At 34.2% G+C, this 22813-nt stretch overlaps 1 protein-coding gene across 1 annotated transcript in view; it reads right to left on the bottom strand.

Annotated features, from left to right (window-relative positions):
- LOC149806649 (nipped-B-like protein) overlaps window positions 1–22813 on the bottom strand; it is a 183346-nt gene that overhangs the window by 151725 nt on the left and 8808 nt on the right. The window contains exons 4-6 of the mRNA XM_089956155.1: window positions 15468–15580; window positions 9551–9635; window positions 7449–7570 (exon numbers count right to left, since the gene is read on the bottom strand). Coding sequence (XP_089812281.1) covers window positions 7449–7570; window positions 9551–9635; window positions 15468–15580 — 320 coding nt within the window. The remainder of the gene's footprint in view (window positions 1–7448; window positions 7571–9550; window positions 9636–15467; window positions 15581–22813) is intronic.

Below are 22813 nucleotides of genomic sequence, written 5' to 3' on the forward strand. Positions count from 1 at the left end.
AATACGAGCGCTAGTTCTACAACTCTGTGCAAAATACATCTTGTACAACTATTCAGTTGTTTCTAACAGCACTGTAATATGGCAATAATTTCTGTCCACTTTTTATTTTAGTCCCTTGCTAATTAATAGTTTTAGATTTTACAACACTAAGCACATTTTACCTTTTGACAATAACACATCATTATAAATATTTAGATTGCAAGAAAATATAAGTTACAATTTTATTAAAAGCACTGGTACCAGTAAGACTAAAGGAGATTGTAAAAAAAATAAAAGAATCAGGATGAACAGATTGGTAGTGTAGTAAAGAATCCATATATCAGAATGACATCAAGTATTTTTTCATCAATTTCATCATCAGTTAATGATACTGCTTAAAAATGTATTGTACTAGATAATATACTTTTTTAGTTATCCATTTTGCAATACAAATACCAAATGATGGCTTGGAACTAAGTGGCAAAAGGTCTGCAGAAAATACCACCATGATCTATATATATGGAAGAACCAAACATAAACAGGTCAAATTTGATCCATCTTGCTTTGAGTTTACACAGATGAGTCAGTCTCTTATGTTTAATGTCATTTAATTTTTGCACATAGAGAGCATGTACATCGTTTGGTCATACATCTGCATATGATACAAAAGTTTGTCTTTTTATTCTTTTGTTGCTCAGTGGTTCTGCCAACTTGAGATCTACACACACTTAATTATGTTGTATGGGGATTCTCTGATGTTAATTATGAGCATTAATCTGTTAATTGTTTCTGAATTTAATATGATCCTCCTCCTTAATGTACAAATATTATTCTGTGCTGTGAACTCCTTTCATTGCCTGCTGTCTGAAACACATATGCATAACTAGTTTGAACAAGTTACTGTTCTTTATTGTTGTGCAATTTTCAACATCTCACATGTATGGCCCCATGGGTATTCTCTCTTGGATATCTCTGTCCCAGAAAGAAGTTTTGAACCAGAGGTCTCGTTAGGATTTTATAACTAAGAGTCCATGGCTCCCATTTTGGTAAAAATACGAGTCCCATCAGGAAAAGATGCAGTCCCCTCTCAGAAAACTATGCCAATTATAGTAACTATCGGTTGCCATAGAGTTTAATTTCTTCATTCTTTATAACACTGACATATTTATCAACACTGACATAGCTCTTGCTTGTCCATCAGAGTGAGTCTGAATTTTTTCGATCCAAGGAAGGTCTTATTCAAAGCAGTAAGCTAGGCATCACACACTTTCATACACTTGGCTAAAGTCCCTTTCAAATTATCAGTTATAGCAACTTTAGCCCTCTCCTGAATCTCTTAATCTTCGTCAGTTTGCCATTGAACCCCAAAATACTCATTCAAGTCTATGTCTCAACATGTCATGATTCCGAGGTCACATGCACTGCTTATTCCATTACACTCGGTAATGAACACAAGAATGAAAGCTCAAGTTGTTTATTTGATGTACTGTTATAAATGACCACATGTACATTTCTGGGTATTTCTGCCTCTAAATTCAAGCACTGTAAATATCAGTAGATTTTCCCACCCAGCTGCCAGTCAAAGCCTTTGATCTCGCCGCTTAGCTATTGCAGCATGTTCTTTTGATGTACTCTTATAATGGTGACGACGGGGGGGGGGGGGGGGGGGGGGGGGGGGGGGGTGGGGGGGGGGTGGTGGTGCTTTCAACCACTAAATTCTGTCATTGTAAATATCATCACAGCTAACTGATCAACACATTTTCCCACTATGCAGGTGACTGAAGCAGGACTGGCAAGTATTTGAATTTTACCGCCCACCTAAATAAAATAAATTGGCGTCTAAATATGCGTGATTATAAGCGTTTCCGAGACCTCTGTCAGTTTTCACTAACATGAACCCTGCCAAAGATTCACTTCCTTGAATCAGTGTTTTGCTGCCTCTTATGCCAGATTTTTCTCTTCCATAATGCTGTATTAGGGTTTTAAGTCCAACATTCCCTTAGTCTGCTTGTTTAGACATGGGTATATTTAATAAATATAACTGGCACATTGTCCATCCAACACGTACATCGGACTTGCACTCAACATCAATTTTGGGCTCAAAATCACATACTGGTATTTTCAGTGACATTTTTCCAATGTCCAACAGACCGATATACATGAAATTCATTGTCATCATAGCTATCACCAGCCAGTATTTGCCGACTGAAAAACGTCATCTGAAGACAAACCGTGTTGTGATTCAACCATTTTGGTTTCCTGTGTGGCCCTTATTGGTTGTTGTTGTTGTAAGGTTTAACGCCATTTTTCAGCACAAGATAGGCTATACAAGGCGGTGGCCCTTATTGGAAACGCACATTTGTAAAACTTCCATGATGAAAGTAAGACTAAAACTCCATAAAATGCCTGTTCCAGGGCCAACGAACGAATCAAATTTCGTTTAACAGCCATTCATGTCGAACCGAAGTATCCAGATATCTGGATGTCACATCAAGCGTTGTGAGACGGCTGCGGCAGCACAAATTACGTCGCGAAATGCACTTTTAAAGTTAAAATTAAAAGTTTAATAAAAATTGCATACTGTGCAAAGAAATTTTTTTATATCCGCAGCGTTGACGTAATTTTCCGAACGCGTAGCACTGCTTTAAAAGTACGCGAATTCATACAAAGTACGTGTACTGGAATCATTTTCTGACCAAATGTTTTATTCACATTAGACCGCTAGGAGGGGGGTAGATGCAATTTTAAATATATATTTGGGGGGGGGGGGGGGTTTCTTCTTTCTGACAGACCCACCAGCGATTTTTCATTTTGTTAGCACAACCCACAACAGAAGTGATTTTCCTAACCAACCTTCCACTGTCAGAATTAAAATAGTTCGAAACACATCCTCCTACAGAAGTTTTTTTGAAGTGCCGTCCCCGGGGGGGATATATGTTTTACTGGAACAGCCCTTATTAGAAAAAAGACGTCAGTGTAAGTAAAGTCTGACTAAAAAATTACAACTTTATTTTGTAGAAAAGTGTCATTTTTTTTAGTTGCCAGTTGTGCGAGATATTCATGAAAACTGGACTTTCATTATGATGTCAGTTGACATCAAAACACGCTACACAGCATCGTTAGTTAGGCAGTAAGTCCCTGACGCCAAAAACAAATATCAAAACGTCGAGGTCTTACATGTAGAACTAGTGCGCCTCCATCATAGCTGCCAACCTTCCAGGCTCACAATTAGTGAAAATAGGGATAAAAAGTCGTGAATTTGGACACGAATTCGTGAATAATACCATGACAATAACTCCGTCCACTCTGACTACTCCGACCGTCAATACTACACTATATCAAGTTCGCAAAATAAAAATAAAGCACTACATATATGCAGAAATATATATTTATCAAGACATGATACTGTGGCAGACTTGAACTTCCTCAACTGCTTGATCGTAAATTTGTTTTCTAAACAGTTCCGACTTCTTGCTTGCTGGTTGATCTTGGGGACTAAAATTGCTGACAAATTTTCTGCAGCTAAGGAGGCCTTAAAGTCTGTCTTATTTTTCCTCACTAAAGAAAATACACTTTTGCTGTCACTGTTGCTGTGAGGAATGCACAGGAGCTGCAGCATTTTTGGTTCCAAATCCAATATGGCGGATAAAGACAGGCATGGTGGTCTTGATTTCGAATGAACCTATCATATTGTAGAAATGTATTCCTACATACATTTTAAAGCTGTTTAAAGCTGTACCGATGTCACTTTTTGCCGATTATGCCAATACTGCATATAGCAGATTATTAAAATTGCAGATACCGATAATGAGACCTTGAGATTTAAAAAAAAACAAAACTTTTCTACAGTTAGTGAAAGCACTAGCATTTGATTGCCAAGTAAACCATGCCCTAGTTTTGTTATAACTAACAATGCCTAAAATGGGTGTAGATTTATGTTAACAGTTCAAATGTGGTCTCAAGCTACCATACATGTGATAACTATTTCCCACATTTTATATCCCACCTTATTTCTTATTGTTAACTAGTATATGCAAATAAAACTTTTTACTAAATAATATATTTAATCCGAGTTAGTTTTTTTGGGGCACATATGCTCTGTGATATGTTTCTTCATTCCATATTTTAATTTAATGATAGTAATCAATGCTTACATATATGGTACAGTAATGCCAGGTCAAGTCGACTTGTGCAAGTTTCATTGGTGGGAATGGAGATCATAATTTGCATGTTGAGAAAAAATGTACAGCATTGTGATCATTCCTGAAATTTAGGAAGCAGTTCACTAACAAGCAAAGCATGTAAAGCGCAGCAAAAATAAATTTCCGAACTCCTGGTTGACAGAGATGTACTTTGTGAAGCTAGCCATAAAAGGGGGGGGGGGGGGGGGCATTTAATTCCTGAATGCGTGAAATCAACAGTCACATTATTAGTCACTTATCTTGGTTTTGGTATTAAAATGTCACTATCTAAATAAAGTTTCTTATAAAGCTATTATTGGGAAAATAATATACATAATATAGATTTGCTTAATACCTGATGTTTCTATTAAAAAAAGAGAGACTGTAGGGAAGTAGATATTTTACATTTGATAATGCATTTATTTCAAGTGACAACAGTTAGAACTATGCACTAACGGTACAAAACAGTCACGTCAAGAGTTATTTTGTAATATTATGGCTGTATTGCTTGTTGTCAATAAAGTAAGAACTATCCCATCTTTTTCAATTTTCATTGCCTATTACAATAATAGTCTTGGAAAAATATTCACTACTTATTCTGGCAACATTTTTTGAAAATTGGCAACAAAATATTGAGATTGGCGATTTTTTTTGGCGACAACTTTTTAAAAGCCAGGACCATCCCTGTAATGTGTATGCTAGAAGTTCAACAGCCACACAAGGCCTCAGTGGCTGTTTGGCTGCTGTTTTTGGGATGTGTGCATGCATGGTATTGATAATTTGTTGTGAGAAGACAATTAGCGGTATTTTACAGCAAGCGTGTTAAAAAGTATTTACTTTTAAGAAAATACTGTCTTTCAATTAACCTCCAAATCAAATGTTTATTCCTTAAATTCCACTATTAAATTCTGATTTAAAATTCAAGCCATGTCAGCAAAGATTATTTCTGCCAATACCGATTATACCGGCTGTTCCAATAATCGGTCCGATTATGAGTATGGCCGATTAATCGGTACAGCTTTATACATGTGATAGATTTCAATCCAAATGGAACCAAGTGCCTGTTTTAAACTGAAAATTGCACAGAAATTTTTCATTTTTTAAATTCAAGTCCAAAAAAAACCTGGGACAAATATGAAGAAAAAAAAAATGGGACACTTCCCAGCAATGAGGATGCCCTAGACCAAACTTATGGGTACATTCCAGTATCTTCGTCGGGGGTGAGAGTGCAGGCAGGGCAAAGCCTCATGGAAACTTCAGGGTTTTTTAAGCTATTTTTTAACAGGGTCAGTAGCATATTTCTTTAAAAAATTTCAAGGTTCAAAATCATGTTTTTCAAGGTGCATTATTACATTAATTTTAAATGATACATAAATGAAACTGTATGTAAACACAATACTATTATTCCAAACGAGGAACATTTCTTGCAAAATTATTTTTAAAAAACCCAAAAATAAAACATGAAGTCATTCATATCTTCCCCATTAATATTAAACATCCAACATCTGGGCATTAGAATAATGTAGTCACTGAACAAAGTTCATTTTACTCTGTTTACACTACACTATTTCCAAAATATTTTTGAGTGAATTTTTCAGTTCCTGTAGCTTGTCATCAAGATGTTATTCAAGAACTCCAAGTCAAGCGATTTTGGCCTTTTCACTTTTTCTCAAATTATTTTGATGCGATAAAGGGAATTTTCCTATGGATCTTTGCTTTCAATGCATAGTCATCAGATGCAGCTGTCATTGTCTCAATGTCTTTTTCTGTACCTTCCTTTTCTTATTCACTCATCCACATAAACAAACAAAAGTAAAGATATTTATTTTTTATATCATCGCTTATTTAAAAACAGTGTATGGATATTTTAAACTATTTCATAAAAGATATACATGTACTAATATTTCTTTCAGCTTAGCTGAATTCTATATTTTTAGATTTACCATGTTGATTGCAATTATCGTCTGTCCTATTTCCACTCAATCCCAAATTAAGATATATACAGTTTCAATTTGAAAACTTGAATCTCGGTGTTCACAGACATACCTCATTTGTCAAAAATGATTTCTTGCTCAAGACTTCTTGTTTTGCCTGTATTAAGTATCATTACAAGCTTGAAGTTTTTTCAGCTGCATGTGACCATGGAGCACTCTCTCCCATTGCATGCAAATCAATATTCTTCTATCATAATTTGCATTTTGCAATGGTCTCTGAGAAAGATCTTGTGATCCAAACTTTATATTTTTCTTCATCTATCACCGAAGATGGAATTGGCAGCCATCCACGTCAATGCGAATGATTCATATTTAAACTACTGCTACATCCGGGCTTCGTAAAATCAGTTCAAAATGTACAACTGCGCAGTGGCCAGTTGTGGACAAATTTCTGTTCTGGCACAAACTTAGAGATTGTTTTTTGTTTTTTCCCTTTTATTTTTATTTAATTGTGTAACATTAATTCCTTTTGGTTTCATGAAAATCAAGGCTTTTCAAGGCAGTGAGGGAACAATTCTTTTTTCACGGCTTTTCAAGGCTTTCAAGGTCTCTACGGACCCTGTTTTAAGGTATTCTCCAGCAGGATATATTTCCACAACTATCTTTTCCCCCTAGCCACACCTTCCTTCATTTATTTTGTGCAAAAACACAAGTTGTTGATTGCTTTATGATAAATGATCACTTATAATAACTGCAAAACTAATCACTGGTGTCATGTGCAATCTAAAAAAAAGATTGCTGTACAGACGCTTTTACTATTCATTATTGTGTTTAACAGCTACTGACCAAATAAAATTCGTACTGACAAGGTGGAAACATCAGAAAATAGCTGGGATCTCAATTAAATAAATGCTTATATTAACATCATTTGTATGAAATTCTTGATAATATCTGATGAAATAACTCTGAAAAACATACCAACTAATTGCATTTTGCTTAAAGAATATACCCCCCCCCCAACCTTGACAAGATTTACACCAAGGAAATGGTCTTTGGTAAGGATCCCTCAAGATGTATGCACCCATCAAGTTTCATGACTGTACACATAAGTGCCAGAAAAAGTTAGCTAAATGCAAAAAACTTAATGCCGACACATATAACCACATTATCAGAAAAGTGAAACCAATATCTCACCTATGCTTCAGAGTTAAAAGGTGAGGAAAAAAATGGCAATATTAAAAAAATGTTGCTTTTCATACAAATCAATACAGTGCTCTTAAAACATTTAATTAAAATTTAAACTAAAAATATATCCCAACACTGACCTATTTATCATATTTACAAAATGTCTTACCTATACTGCCTCTCATGAAATTCTGAAATTGTTGCTGAAACTGATTAGAGCTACTTTGTGCCAGCAGATCATTTTGCACATATGGAGTACTAGACCCTGGGCCATGATGCTGCTGGTTGTACCTGAAAACAGGAAATATATTATATCCTTAATATCACTTGAAATGGAATCAAATGGCCCAACAATTGTTTAAATACTGATCCATCAGCACATAGAAGACTCCACGACAAAAACAAGATATCTATCACATAACAAACTGTAAGATGGTGTGAGATTTGTTTACACCTTTATCAAGTAGCACCATAATGGACATAACATTCCCTGATAAAATCTAATCTGATAAGCATACCTATGTATCTATTTACTAAATCTACAGGCTTTTTTCTTAACTAAAGTACAAGCCATCCACAAACTAGAGTGAAAGTACGTGGCTAAAAACTAAATTTTTGTTCAGACACCATCTGACCATTTTATCCCAAACTCAATGGGCTTCTACTTTACTCTAAGTGCAAGCCATCCCACAAACTTTATCTCAGTTCTGTGATGAACAATTTAATTACAACAGAACAATTCATTGTACAAAATCTCACAATGTCAAACAAGACTGAAGCAATAACGAAGTTCTGTGAATCTTTCACAGCTCACAAGTTTAATTTCTTAACACGAGTAATGTGACTGGCATGCTAAATGTATGTCTCAATCTGGATAATCCTGTAGTAGGATGTCATTGGTATTGTGCAGTCCTGTCCTAATTGCTGCATAGAAAACCAAAATGGCAATGATCTTTGACCTCAAAATAACTACCTTACTCCAAGTGCAAGCTATCAATAAAGTTACTCCAGGTTTTAGATGTAGAATCAGACATGTCAGTTTGACAACAATTTTATTTAGGATAGGACCAGCCAGACATAATAAGAAGTCTTTAAGTGAAAACCCCCTGTTGTTATGATCAATGTGGTAGTAATAATAACAAGATTTTCAAGATGGTCACTGCAGTGACCATACTGGACATCAGATAGCATCATTTTCATTTATGACCAATTAGACATAGCAAGTCTTTTTGTGAAAACACCATGCTGATAAGACCATCCATCCATAAGTAACAAGATTTTCAAGATGGCAGACATAAATGGCTGTCAGATTGGCATGATTTTCATTTATGACCAACTATATATCAGAAGAAGTCTTCCAATGAATGACCAATCTAGGTACAGCAATAACAAGATTTTTCAAGTTGGACATTGGCAGCCATCCTGGATATCAGATTAGCATGATTTTCATTTAGTACCAACCAGACATTATAAGAAGTCTTTTAGTAAAACCCATGCTGTTATGATTATCCATCTATTCAGAAGTAGTAGTAATAACAAGATTTGACAATAACCACTTTGGCAGTCATACTGGATACCAGATAGGAATAATTTTCTTTTATTGCCATCCTGATAAAAAAGTATTTTATAAAAGCTTCATGTTGATATGACCATCCATATAAGAGTAGCAATAAAAAAAAATTCCAAGATCACCAGTCTTGCAGTGATATTGAACTTCAGACAGGCAGGATTTCATTTAGGACCAACTAGACATCATGAGAAGTCCTTTTTAGTGAAAACTCCCTATAGATATGACCAACCATTCTAGAAGAGTATCAATAACAATATTTTCAAGACAGCCATTGTGGCAGTCTTAACGAATGTACAAACATCAAAATTTACACTTAGGACCAATGAGTCCAAGGGATGAATGAAAATGCTAAGTTTCAAGGCAATCCTCCAAGTCATTTGGGAGAAGTAGTGATAATGTACTTGTTCAAAGAGACAGATAGATGATAGATGAAAGACTACCCCATAAGCTCTTCTGGTCTATGACCAGCAGAGCTAAAAAGTTAAATTAGCATTGTAGATTGATCAGGTTAAATAATGCTGTTTACTGTAAACTTCATCGTCTTTCAATCCTCCCTGAATCAAAGAATCTCTAAGGTGTATATTTACCACATGCACTACTGTTGTTTATCTGGCAATCAATTATCAAAACATCTAAATCACATGAAGAGCACAGACAATCGGAATTTCCATATATTTCATGGTAGGAAACTTAAAATTTACCGTTGTGAATTACTTTGTGGTACAGAAGGAAATGGTGTCTGGTAGTGTGATCCAGTTGTGTGGTTACCATGTCGATGAGCACGGGCTGAAATAAATATGGAGATTTCATTAGGAGTTTTCTCTTTAACATTGAAAGGTTCTGGGTCTTTTTTGTGGGTAATGTTAAGAAGGGAAGCAAAAGATGTAAATTACTTATTCATGATGAGCTACCATACCATTATAGCATGTCTTCAATCTAAGCACACACATAGTGATCTATGAGGTAGATATTTATAGATATTAAACTCTGCATGACCTTTATTATAAACCACTGAAAGAGTCTGTTGCTGATAAAAAAATAAACTCAGGGCTAATATTGATATAGTTCTTTACTGCTGCTATATATAGACCTGCAACTACAGTCATCAAATTTCAAACATGTATGCTTAAAGGGTCAACATGTTTTTTTTCCACTGTATAGTTCACATTTAAAGCCAAATAACAAGACAATGAATTGAAATCAATGAAATGTGTCATGGTTTTTCACTTTAAAAAATAATCCTTATTATGACATGTACATCAAGATGATTTGTGCACATTAGTTATGAATCTATATGAAAACTTCAATTTGATGGTGTTATCAAGTCATAAGACAACTCAACCACCTAAAAAGTAAATTTTGTAGTATTTTTGTTTTTCTAATAATGCTTAACTGATAACAATAATGTTAGGAATTACTTCTGCTACCTCCAGAATCCAGCCATCATAAGACATGAAAAGTCTCCATCTTAATGTTGAACAAAGGGAAGTAACTTACATACTGACTCCCCTTATTTTCTAAGTGGCACTTCATTTACTTGATATAGCCAGTTTTAACTTGAGCACCATCTGAGGCAGGATGTTTGCATTGAGGGTGAGGAGACAGGGACTCGTAGTGATTACGTAAATATTTTTGGAGAAACTTTATTTCGTATAAAAATTTCCTCTCTCTCCATTAAATTCAGATGCACAAGGTTGTGGGTTCGATCCCAGCCAAGTCATACCAAAGACTTAATATTGTACCAGCAGCTGCCTCTCTTGGCACTCAGCAATATGAGGTTAGTGTTAGGACTAGTCAGCCTGGTGTCAGGATAATGTGTCTGGGTGGGACATCATGCTACATGTCTGTGGCATGATGCGCCAGTGCTAGAATTCACTATAAACTGTCACACTGCAGACATTGTAGCAATATGACTGGAAAATTGTATAAGCTACTTTAGTCCAAATCACATATGCACACAAAAATAATGACTACTTATGAAAAGAATATTGATTTTCAAGTCCAAATACTGATATTTAAAACTCTAATGTACATTTCACGATTTACAATATCTACAACCATCAGTAAAGTAGGACATTAACTGACCTAATTATTTAATGTCAAAGATGTATTCGTCACACTCTTGCATCTTCTGAAAGGGGACTCTGTACCATTCAGAAGGTACAAGAGTGCAACCCACTCACAAAAAGACACGGGCTGTTTACAGAAGTCTTTTCCACACCTTGTTTTTTTTAAATCATTATCGATTCCAATGTACCTTGTTTCAATGATATCTTAATTCTGTGTGATTTTTTTTTAACTGAACCGTTTTCATTCTAGTACACAATTAATCCTTTGTGATTTTACTGTCTGCAAAATAAATCACCAGCTACACTAGCAACTGAAAGAGGCAGATTCATTTCTAAAATAAATTTAGTACAATGAACTTCTGATCAAATTACATCAAGATTCTCTCTGGTATTCATAAACGTTGTCAGTTCAGGCTGTGTTGTTGATGATGAAGCAGCAAGATGATGTTTATTTTATAAACTTCTTCATGCTGATTTTTGTCTTGGGTTGCTCCATGCCCATTAGCGAAATCTCAATTACACAATTTGCTTTACTCGATGGTTTCACAAATCTCAACATGCCACCATAATTGTCCTTCATGTTCTTTTTTTTTCTGGAAAAAAATTCTGAATCTTCTCCTTTCCTATTTTGACAAGACATGAATCTGAATATTACGAAAATGATACAGTGACAGAGGCAAAAACTGATCATCAACTATAGCCTTCATTTTGTATGGCAGTGAGGGAATTCTACAGAGGGAAGAATTTTAAATATTTTATATGTGGCATTTACCGATCAAATTAAAAAGAACACGAAAAGGTAATTAAATATATATTGTGTCCACACTCTACTATCAGATAAAAAGTTTTTGTTGCAAAGATGCTGTGAGAAACATTTCAGACTTTGCTTGTTCATAAATATTAATTATATATCTTCATGTGCAACTGTGATAATAAAGACAGTTTTGATATAAAACATGTGTTTGTTAATTATTATTGTCATATGAAATTTCTGAAAACATATATTCCAGACAGATACAAATGGAACATTACTCATCTATATAAAAAAAGATGTAAAACAACTTTTTTTTTAATCAAAGAAAGTACATAAAACAATGGCTGTTTGGTACCAACTTGTGTGTTTTAATTTATAACCTGTAAAAACTGTCTTGGTGGTTGGAAAAATATTAAAATATTAATATTTTTATCACCCCACTGTTACATGTGATGCATCTGTCCAACCGGTTACGTGATGATCAACGATTTTCCATGTCATAATACTTCCAATAAATTAAAATGTAAGATGTTTACTGTGGAATCATTTTATATTGTCTGAATAAGGAAAACTTAAATACTTTTATATATTCAACATTTAACATATTTACGAATTTATAGACAAACTGTCCATGTCTGTCGGCATTCACCGTTATGTGAGTAAAATTTCGGGTTGTTTCCAAGTAGTTTAGAAATCTTTTTGACTGCAATTTTATACAAAACTTCCAGAAAATAAAATAAACAATTATGAGACTTTATAGTAACAGCAGCATCAGATAAACAATAAAGAGTAAAAAAATCCGTTTGACATCAAGTACTTAGTTCAGAAGTCACCCAAATCAAGTTGGCATGACACTGAGCATACATAAAGGCCAAGAGGTGCAAGAATCACTACTATATTTTCCAAATGAAAATAATACAACAAAATATAAATCAAGGATTAAACCAATATTTTAAAGTTTATGTACTAATACAGACCAAATATACTAAATAATACATTGTACAAATATATATACTTTTATATTACATCTGAATTACTATTGGCAGCCAAATTTGACAAGAAAGTTGACAAATTAAGAGGCAATGAAGAAGCTGAATACAAAATATTATTAACAGATGTGGTGTAGCTACGTCCTACACCAAACCTGTCAATTGCTGGCTCCCATATATTTTACGGATTTTAAATAGAGAAATAAAATTTTGTTTTGTCCATCCATGAACACGAGTTACAGTTTGTTAACTTTAGTGAAATTTTAATACATATGTAATGGAGCATGAAACAATGTCAAATCTTTTCTTGTTTTGAGCTTATTGCAAATGGTCACTAACATCTTTAAAGAATTCCAAGAAAAAATGTGTAATAAGTTTCTAATGTAATGTCTAAGTTGTTATCAATGGATTACAAGTACATGATAAACTGACACATTTTATATATTTAACCATACAGGTGGCGCTGTTGTTTTTATTCATTATGTAACTGTAATAGATTTTTGTTAATTATTATCCAGATAATTAAAAAAATCATCAGTTAAATATCTAATTTTTCTATCCTGTTACACAAGTTACAAGTAAATGCAATGGTCTGACAAGAAATATTTTGAAAGGAAAACTGCTTTTCTTTATATTGAAGACAGGATAGTAGATCACTGATCTAATTTTATGTGAAAATGAAATAAATAGAAATATAAAATTTTGTATGTCCGTCCTTGTTCACAAGTTACATTTTCCACCCTAATGTTTTATACCAATTTAATGGAACATGAAACAATGATGTATTTTTTGTTGTTTGTGCTAATTGCAAATGGTCACTAACAACTTAAAAATATTAAGAAAATATTTCATGTCAGAATATTAGTAAATTTCTAATGTAATGTTTTAAGTTGTTTCTACTGGATTACGAGTGCATGATAAATCAAAATATTTTATATACATCTGAACCTTAAAGATGCTGCTGCTGTTGTTCATTATGTAGCTGCAATAGATTCATGCCAGTTAGTATCCAAATAATAAAAGGAAACTTCAGTTAAATATCTGTCTCTCCTGTTACACAAGTTAATGACAGCAATGCTCGGACAAGCAATATCTGGAAAGGAAAACTAACAGTTATCTTTCAACTGTCATTTTATAGAAAATGGGATATAAGATCCATAACAAATTTGATGTAAAAATGAAGCATTTAAAATTTGGGGAACTTGTCCCACAGCTTTGGCTGAAGAGCATTTTCTTGGCCATATACTGGTATTATAAATATACTGTAAACATAACATCATAATGAAATATATTTGAATAGGCAAACTATGCACAAATAGTGTATTGCAGTATGACACAGAAATGAAAATGGATTTACCAATTGTAAACACATTTTCATATCAGCAAGAACCAGATTCTCAAAACTAATCACTAAAACAAACAAAATGTAGTGTAAACTACACAGAATGCTTTTTTCACTTATAAGACTGCTAGATGGTTAAAAGAAAACACAGGAATCCATGGAATTGCAGGGACATGTTGACAGGATATGGTAAAAGTTAAAAGGGCTCTCCACAGCTTATGGGTGGCAATTAGCAGGTATGGTGAGGTAATCATGATAAGTTACTTCCCTCTGCCTATGTGGCACACACACACACATATATATGGAGAAAATTCTAGAATATGAGATTCCAGTGGTAGTAGAATTCTCAACGTAGACGTGATCCAGTAGCCTTTAACCAAATATAACAAGCCAAAGATGAAGTTAATAAGACTAGGGAGTATTATAGTAAACAAATGCAGACATTATTTCAGATACCGTCTCCTGAATCAGATTCATAAATATTATTCATTACTGATTAACTTGAGTAAAAATGATGTAAAATCTAGTTCAACTTGGTCATGTGAGTATCCTTCCACATTTATCCAGAAATATTTGACAAATTAAAAACAATAATTACAATGATTCATATAATAAGTGCTCAATAATTAAAAAAACAATTTTCTAGTTTTAGTTTAAAGTACAACTTGTAGCTGATGGCAGCATAGTAATTCCTGTACATTATGAGCAATTTTTCCATGCCACTGTGAGCAATTCTCAGCAAGGCCTTGTGGGTAAATGTGCTGCCATGTTATACTGAAACCAATCCAGCCCTTATATCAATAAAAAATATTTCAAAGAATTATCCAATACCAGTCAAACCTTGCAGAAAATCACCCAATGACTTGCAAAAACATGTTGCCAAGTGAAGAGGTATTTCCACATATACCAAATTATCACTCTAAATGAAACTGAGATTCATTTACAGACCCAAGTAAATGAGCCTTGTGCTGTTTCATTATTTTTTATTTTTTCCCCCTCAAATATAGAAAGATATACCTGCTTGACCCTAAGAAGTAAAGTCTAAAGTGGCCAAAAAAGATTATTTCAACAATGTGATTATAAGCACTGATTATGATGCACATCATTATCACATTTACTACCTAACTTTAAATCATTTGCTAATAATTTTATTTAAAGCATGTGTTCCCTGGTGCATTATTTCAATCCTGTGATGCAATTGTCACAAAACTCATAACATAACATAAAGATATAAAGTAATATTCTTGCAAAGTTAAGTTGAAAACAGCCATTTCTGTAATGGACACATGACTTTAAAATACTTTTATCAAGCATTTTTGCATTACCAAAGACAAAACAGTCAACATAGGAACAGTGATACATGTTATACCCTTTATGGTGTGGCAATCAAGTAACATTTTTAATGCAACTACACAGTGACTTTTTCCTATGTTGCCTTTTCAGAAAGTAAAGCCTTTTAATTACCATCCTGCCCTCTGTTTCCCCTGAAAGCCCCTGGTTCTTTCGACAATATTGATTTCAATAAATCTGGGATTTCTCCTTCAATGGTATCCCCTGGAAGATTATCCTTCAGCTCTCTAAAATAGATTAAAATTAAAATCAACATATGACTTCTTTATATGGAAACAAAACAAATGAATTCCCTCTGAAATTTTAAACTCATTTAACAGATATATCAATAGAAGTGAAATAAATGGGTTCCATAGGTCACTGGTCACTCTGGACAGCGAAGAGGATAAAGCAAATAATATAAAATATATGGGCAAATAATGTAAAATATATGGGTTCAGATGTTTATTAACTGAAGTGTCTCAAGCATCAAAAGAACGTTACTAAGTCTACTTTTCTGAAATACAACACACTCTGGTGCATCATAAATGTTGACATTACTGAGCTCAGAAGTAGGGAACAACCTCATAACATGTAAATATGGCAAACAGGCTCAACAAGTGAATATCTGTGCAAAAAGCCAGTGTTAGAACTTTTTTTTAGAATGTTGACCATACAGAGAGAATAGTTGTAATTTTGGTAGCAGAGATATCCAACAAAAGCAACTAAAGGTTTTAAGCCTGCAGAGGTGGGGGGTAAGTGGGGCACAAGTAGCAGATCTAGTGGTTTCTGAATGAGAAATGATATTCCAATAGAATCTCGATTATTACAGAAGTAAAAAGATTTGACAAATAATTTGGAAAGCAAACTCATTTCTCAAGGATGGTCACATACGAGGGATATTCTCAAGTGAAGACTGGAACATGCATTTTGGTGATAGAGAAAGAACACGCCAAAAAATGTTCTTTTACCCACATGGATTTGTAGTGAAAACATGGTAGCAGGGATATTATTTCAACAGGTGTTCCAAATTAGACCATGATCCCTGACAATGCACACATAATATATCAATAATCAATGAGACAAGTGCAAGGGAAATAGCGGGACATGTCATGAGCCTAATCGTGGAAACAGGCATGGAAAACCAGAACCCTCCAGCACCTCAATCCCCACAAAACAGACAAATAGAGATAAAATATCCTACCTGGATAGTTAATGTGAAAGAAACTTGGTGAAGTGAAAGCTACACCCCCTACACCCACCCCCAGACCAAAAGAAAACAACTGTCCAATCTGGCATGTGAAGGGAAAAAATTTGAGATCCAAACCACTCCATGAAAACACAATGAAAAACCCAATGGATTGGAAAAAATCTGGACATGCAATTAGAAGATCTACTCAAGAAAAAAGGAAAAACTACAAAATAATACTAAAAACTGGAGGAAGAAATTGAAGACAGACAAACATAATGAAAATGGCAGAGAGACATAAAACAGAACAGAAAACACATGGAGAGTACACCAAAGCAATAAAGTGAAGACAAAACAAGAAGAAATGCACTGTTATAACTACACATGTGAATGTTTACAAGTGCAGCGTGAGAAAACAAAACCAAGCAGGGCAGACAGTGATGATATATGTGATGGCTTCTTGTGGAGACTATATTCAATGTGTGGGTGTGGGAAGTTATATCACCACCATAGGGGGAAGTGGTCTAGTTTGACCTCTGTGTGTGTACGTACACGAGTGTTTGTGCAATTGTCAACACACACACACACACATATATATATATATATATATATATATATATATATATATATATATAGTAAACATTTAAAAGTTAATTAGTTCTACGTAAAACACAAATGATGCAATTTGTCACCATTCTTCAACGTAATCAAGTTAGTTTCGAAGGAACATGATTTGTCAAACACAATTTTTTGACACTAACTGTTCTCTGAAATATTCAAGATGTTAGGTCTACCATATCTGATATAGCTTGTGTTGGCTTCTCTTGTTTACGATAATACTAACGGCACTGAATCTTGTTGTTCCATCTTTCAACTGAAATTGGACCCACGGCCAATCAATATCAGATTAATTCATACGCAGGTTTCTCAGTTCAAGTGAGAAATTACACGGTTCATAATGTCTTGAATCTAGTTTTAATGGCACCCAATGATGTTTAGGACCAATATCTTTCAAGGTTCAGTATTATTCAAATGATTTGGCAGAAACAACTTTTTGCATGTAATGGCAGCATTGGGGCTTTAAAGCCTGTCTCCTGGTACAAACAAAGGATGCAGCATATACAACATCTATGCAAACACATTCAACACCCCACATCTTAAAGGGGACAACACAGAGTATATGTGAAAACAGAGACCTTAAAATTCAAAATGCTGCACAAAGGGAGGGTTGTACAAACCCAGAGCAAACAAACCCAATTAGTGTATAATGAAAATTTCTGAAAATATATTAACCTTATTTGAGTTTCTTTTTCATTTTTTAAAGGGAATATACCGTATACAGTGTGATCCCGCTATAGCATGGTAGTTGGGGTCCATAGAACCTGACCATGTTACAGACCAACCATATCAGTTAGCTGAAGAAAAGTATGCATTTACCTAAAATATGGCAGGCTAGGGGTGGGGTAATGAAAGCATGTTTATAATTATGTGCTTCTGATTAAATGAAGACAAACTAGTCTGAAAAACACTTGTACATGTATATTGACAACTTACATATGTATAGTACAATCCATAATCCATTAAGTACTGTACTTATATATAAAAAATCCATGGATTTGAGGATAGACCAAGTTATGAACTTCATGTATGGCTCACATCCCGTTAGAAAACACAAATAACGTGTCTATTAAAAAATGGTAGTCTTCCTTTTTTTTATATCTATATCTAACTGTAACTTAACAATTCACTACAATTGTCACACATAGCTCAAGGCTATAGCTGTTTACATGCTGCAAGTACTAAATTGGCCAATATTTTTGGTCAGATGGATCATCCTGACAAGTCTACCTAGAGGACAAGGCTATTGATAGGGAAAAGAATACAAATTAAAAAGTTTAACAAACATGTTTACAAGATAACCCATTTTCAATTAACTTGATGGCACATATCTATATTTTCAAAAAATTGGACATTAGATCTGCATTTTATGCCATCGTTGATAGCGACTGTTAGCATAGCTTTTCCCTCCAAAAATGAAACTTTTCTGGCATAATAAACACGTTCCTGTCACTTTGGAAAATGAAACAATCTATAAAATTCCATTGCTTTTATTTAAGTTTGGTGCTGACTCCCTTTGATGAAAGGTTCATGTTACTGAAGTTACCGCTAAAGGACAGCTTTGGTGCACCAAACAGATGTCTGTTTCTTATTGTGGTGGCAACATCAAATAACTGTAGTACATTGACTGAGACTGATTTTTTTCTCGTTTGCTTAGTATTTATACAGAACGATCTGTACTTCAAAGGTGATCAGCTTTCTTTGAAGTTTCAGAAAAAAAATCTGGGTACATTTTAAAAACAAAATCAATTAGCCCTCATTATTCGATTGTAGCCGTTACATACTTTTCCTGCCTTCAAACAATTGTTGATTGTAGCTAGACAGACCAACACATAGATCTGGTTTTTTTTTATTTTTTTATTCCCACGACATTTCTGGTGGCGAAGTAATGCTGCCTTCCAAGCATGCGTCAAATCTTTTTTTTTTAAATAAAGCCAGCAGATGATGAATACACAGGTTTCTATTCTGTTCAGACAGGGATTTCTACAGAAAATAAGAATGTTCTGAAGAATTTCATTATATGAGTGAAAAGAAACTAAATTTTTCTTACCATCCACATACAGAGGTCAGTCAAAACAAATATATTAGCGAGCAGCTGATAATCTGACACTATTTTGTCTGAAAGATCCATTATGAGATAAGATTGGCCTCGTGCAGTTAATCTATGCCACCAGAAATGTTTATAAAGAAAGTGAGGAGATCTCACAGCATAGAGTACCCAGGCCAGATGGCAGAATAAGTGGATTATGATAATAACAATGCACTGTTAAGATGGTTTGTCAACATGAACAAAGATTTTTTTAGTTATCTAGCGACAGACAAATTCTGGTGCATTTTATGTCAAGTTTGCAGCTTCCTTTCATGATGCCTCTTAAGTTCTTCACTCGAAACCCAAGGTTGTATATACAAGTTTAAACATTCAATAAAGTCGAGAATAAAAGTTTGCCAGATGGTATATTTTGTTGCCAGTAAAGAAAATAAACCACATTTTGCCACATTGGTGAAGCCCAGCATGATCCCTGAATAAATATTTCACATGTTATTTTTCGTATGTTTAAGAAGAAGAAAATCTTTTTTTTCAAGTATGAGAAAAATAATATATATCAAATTGCAGGAGTCACACAAAGTTTAACTTATATTAGAATTCATATAAAAACTCTTCCCCAAAATTGATAATAAACTTTTTACACATTACTTTTCAAACTTTTAGGAAAGGAAAAAAAAAACTATGAGCAAAGTACATGTATATTAAATTCGAGAGCCATGTCACAACAGTGTTACATCAGAGTTATAACGAAGCTTGCTAGAGCAGGGTCACACTGTACATCATAACAAGAGAGACGGGGATAACAAACAAAAATGTCTTTGGTATTTAGAAACATAAGGGGACTTCCCTAAAGCTCCAACCAGTTCTATGTTCTGGAAAGGGGCTGCAAGGTGTCAACAAATAAAAATGACACAAAGTTGATGCACTGCAGGACATGGAGTTACATCTAAAAGTAAATGTTATTATTCCCATGATTGGAAAAAGTTGTAAAATTAACCCGCATGAATAACAAAGGAGAGAACACATAGCAAATGAAAAGATTAAAGTGAGTCTAAAGTGTGTTTTGTCTAAACAGTGTGAGAACAGAACAGTCAAATGAAAATACCATTAACAGAATTCTCAAATTTCTTATAAAAAGATAGACCCATATGCAGAAACGATGAGCACAGATCAATACATGACAAAAGGTACATGAAACAAACTGAAATATTCCACTAGAAATTATATTTTGATTGAATTATGTAAAAGTATTTATGATTTCATGCACATCTGATTTGGGGTTATGTGGCACAACACCACACGCACAACATAATGGCCTATTTCAGGTGGCCATGGCAAATGGAGATGGTTGGTAGGTGAGCCTACTATAATGATGCTCCAAATCAGATGGCTATGTACAATATAAATGATACATGCCCCAAGTCTAAACTGATATCCTCATTTGATGCTAATTCTTTTATGAGTCTTTTATGTGTCAACACCCGCTAATGTCAATTCTCACTTAGGGACAGAACATAATTTCTCAGGAGGTGATGGGACCAGAATTCTTTAAAAAAGTTCAGAAACAACTGTCTTGCTTTGATTTATGAAAAAAAAGACCTCACTCTATACCTCATTTTACCTGAGAAACACATACAAATCCTAGTTGAAAAGAAAATCCCTGCACATGCACATAAACCAAACTTGTGAAAATTAATGCTTTAGTATCATTTAATTTTATGGGTATCCAGTTTCATGATATGTATTTATAAAAAAAAGGAAAAGACATTTTCAGAGGTGCCTAATTTCATGATTTCCCTCTACAAATATCCTAATTTAAGAATACAGAAGAACCAAACTATGCCAACAAGTAACAGTGGTTCTAACTTCTTCATTGGTAATAACAATACTCAATTTTCATGGTTTTGTATTGAAATAAGAAGCCATTTTCATGGGTAGTAAATTTCATGGTTTTCTTTCTTATCTCACATGCAAGTCATGTACAAATTCTGGTCAAGGCATCCAGTATACAAGTAATGTTATTGTGTAGAAATAGTTTTTCTTCTCTTAATCAATGTGACTATGACCTCTGACATTATAAATCTTTATGTTTCCTTTTGCTCCATAGGCAGGCTTCTTACAGCCTATTATCAGTAGTTACTAATGGCAGGTACACAAAAGTCTACTTCCCATCCTAATTCCAGAAGACCATGTCGGTATGATAATGCTCACCAGGCAAATATTGGTTTAAAAAGAAATGTATAAATAAGTCAAGTGCTTAGAGTTAAAATATACCCATGCCAGAGAAACTTCCAACTATCTGGTACAAAGCAAATTTCATATTAAATTATGTCTCTCTGACACTACTTACCTGCTCTCATCAACATAAGGAATATAAGCCTGCTACCTCATGATTCTAGCTTAAACGAAAGGCAAAAATTCTGTCTTTATCATATAGACAAAGGGCAATAACTCTTGCAGATTGTGTGTCACCAGTTTTAAGCAGAGCAAACTACCAATGTGGATGCTCACATAACAGGGTGGCTGGATCTTCAAGTAATCTGATCAGCGAAGTATTCTCACAGAAACATAATTTGCATTCTCCTCTGAATAAACTCCCTGATCTCATTCACATTGCAAAAATGGATGATGGAAACACTGAATATCCTATCCATACCTCGGCTATCTTACCAGTGCTCAAAGAAAAATTTGTTTAGACACAGGCCCAGGGCTGGTGACAACTTAACTCATAAGCCCTGACTGAAATTCCACAAGCCCAAAATTTCATCTTTTTAATATTGTCATGCAGCGTTGCAATAGCTACAATTCGAACATAAATTCAATAGTGTTGAGAGGTTTGAAGGTAATGCAAATGTCACTACACTCACCAGGGACTGGATGCACCTGGTGTTCAAACTTCTCTGCTGGAGTGAATCCTGGTCAGAACTGAGCTGATATATGTTGATGTGTTGTTTGCAGTATATGTAAAGAATAGAGCCACACAACTTTTGTTTTGTGCTGGCATTCTTTACAAAATAGAACTCGGTCAACCAAGAGTCCTGAAATTTATTTTTGTTGGGCTTTACTGATAGTTAATTGCTTCCTAAATCAGCTTCAATAATGAACTGCACTTAACACTATTCCAACAATGGAAATGATCATGCTTTGCATTTTATGTATGCTGTAATATCTGACATCAAAGAAACGTTGCTGCTGTTCACAAACTTATCAAAAATATATTACATATGGCTTAAACATTCTCATTCAAGGCAATGATACGTATTAACTTTTGTTCTTGTACACCACGCCCTGAGGTTATGATGGAATGCCAACATCCCTAAATAAACTGCTGCAAACTCCATGCGGGTAGCAGGGTTGGAAGTGAATATTAAAGGTTAAAATGTGAGGGTTTTTAGAATTAGTTTTTGTAAGGTTTTAACATTTTTTTCAGGTCCAAGACTCAAAGCAGTTACAATATTATCTCCATAGTGAGAACATGGTTCCCACATTTTAAAGATGAATTTTTCAGGGATTTTCCAGGATGAAATTAATCTTTTAAAGATTCACATATGACCATTACTGAATTGAATTAAAGAAAATGGTAGCTGCAAACTTAAATGATGTCACACCATGTCATACTTGTATGAA

Source organism: Sinohyriopsis cumingii, chromosome 1 (assembly GCF_028554795.1).
Source record: "Sinohyriopsis cumingii isolate HCF-2022 chromosome 1, ASM2855479v2, whole genome shotgun sequence".
Lineage (NCBI taxonomy): Eukaryota > Metazoa > Mollusca > Bivalvia > Unionida > Unionidae > Sinohyriopsis > Sinohyriopsis cumingii.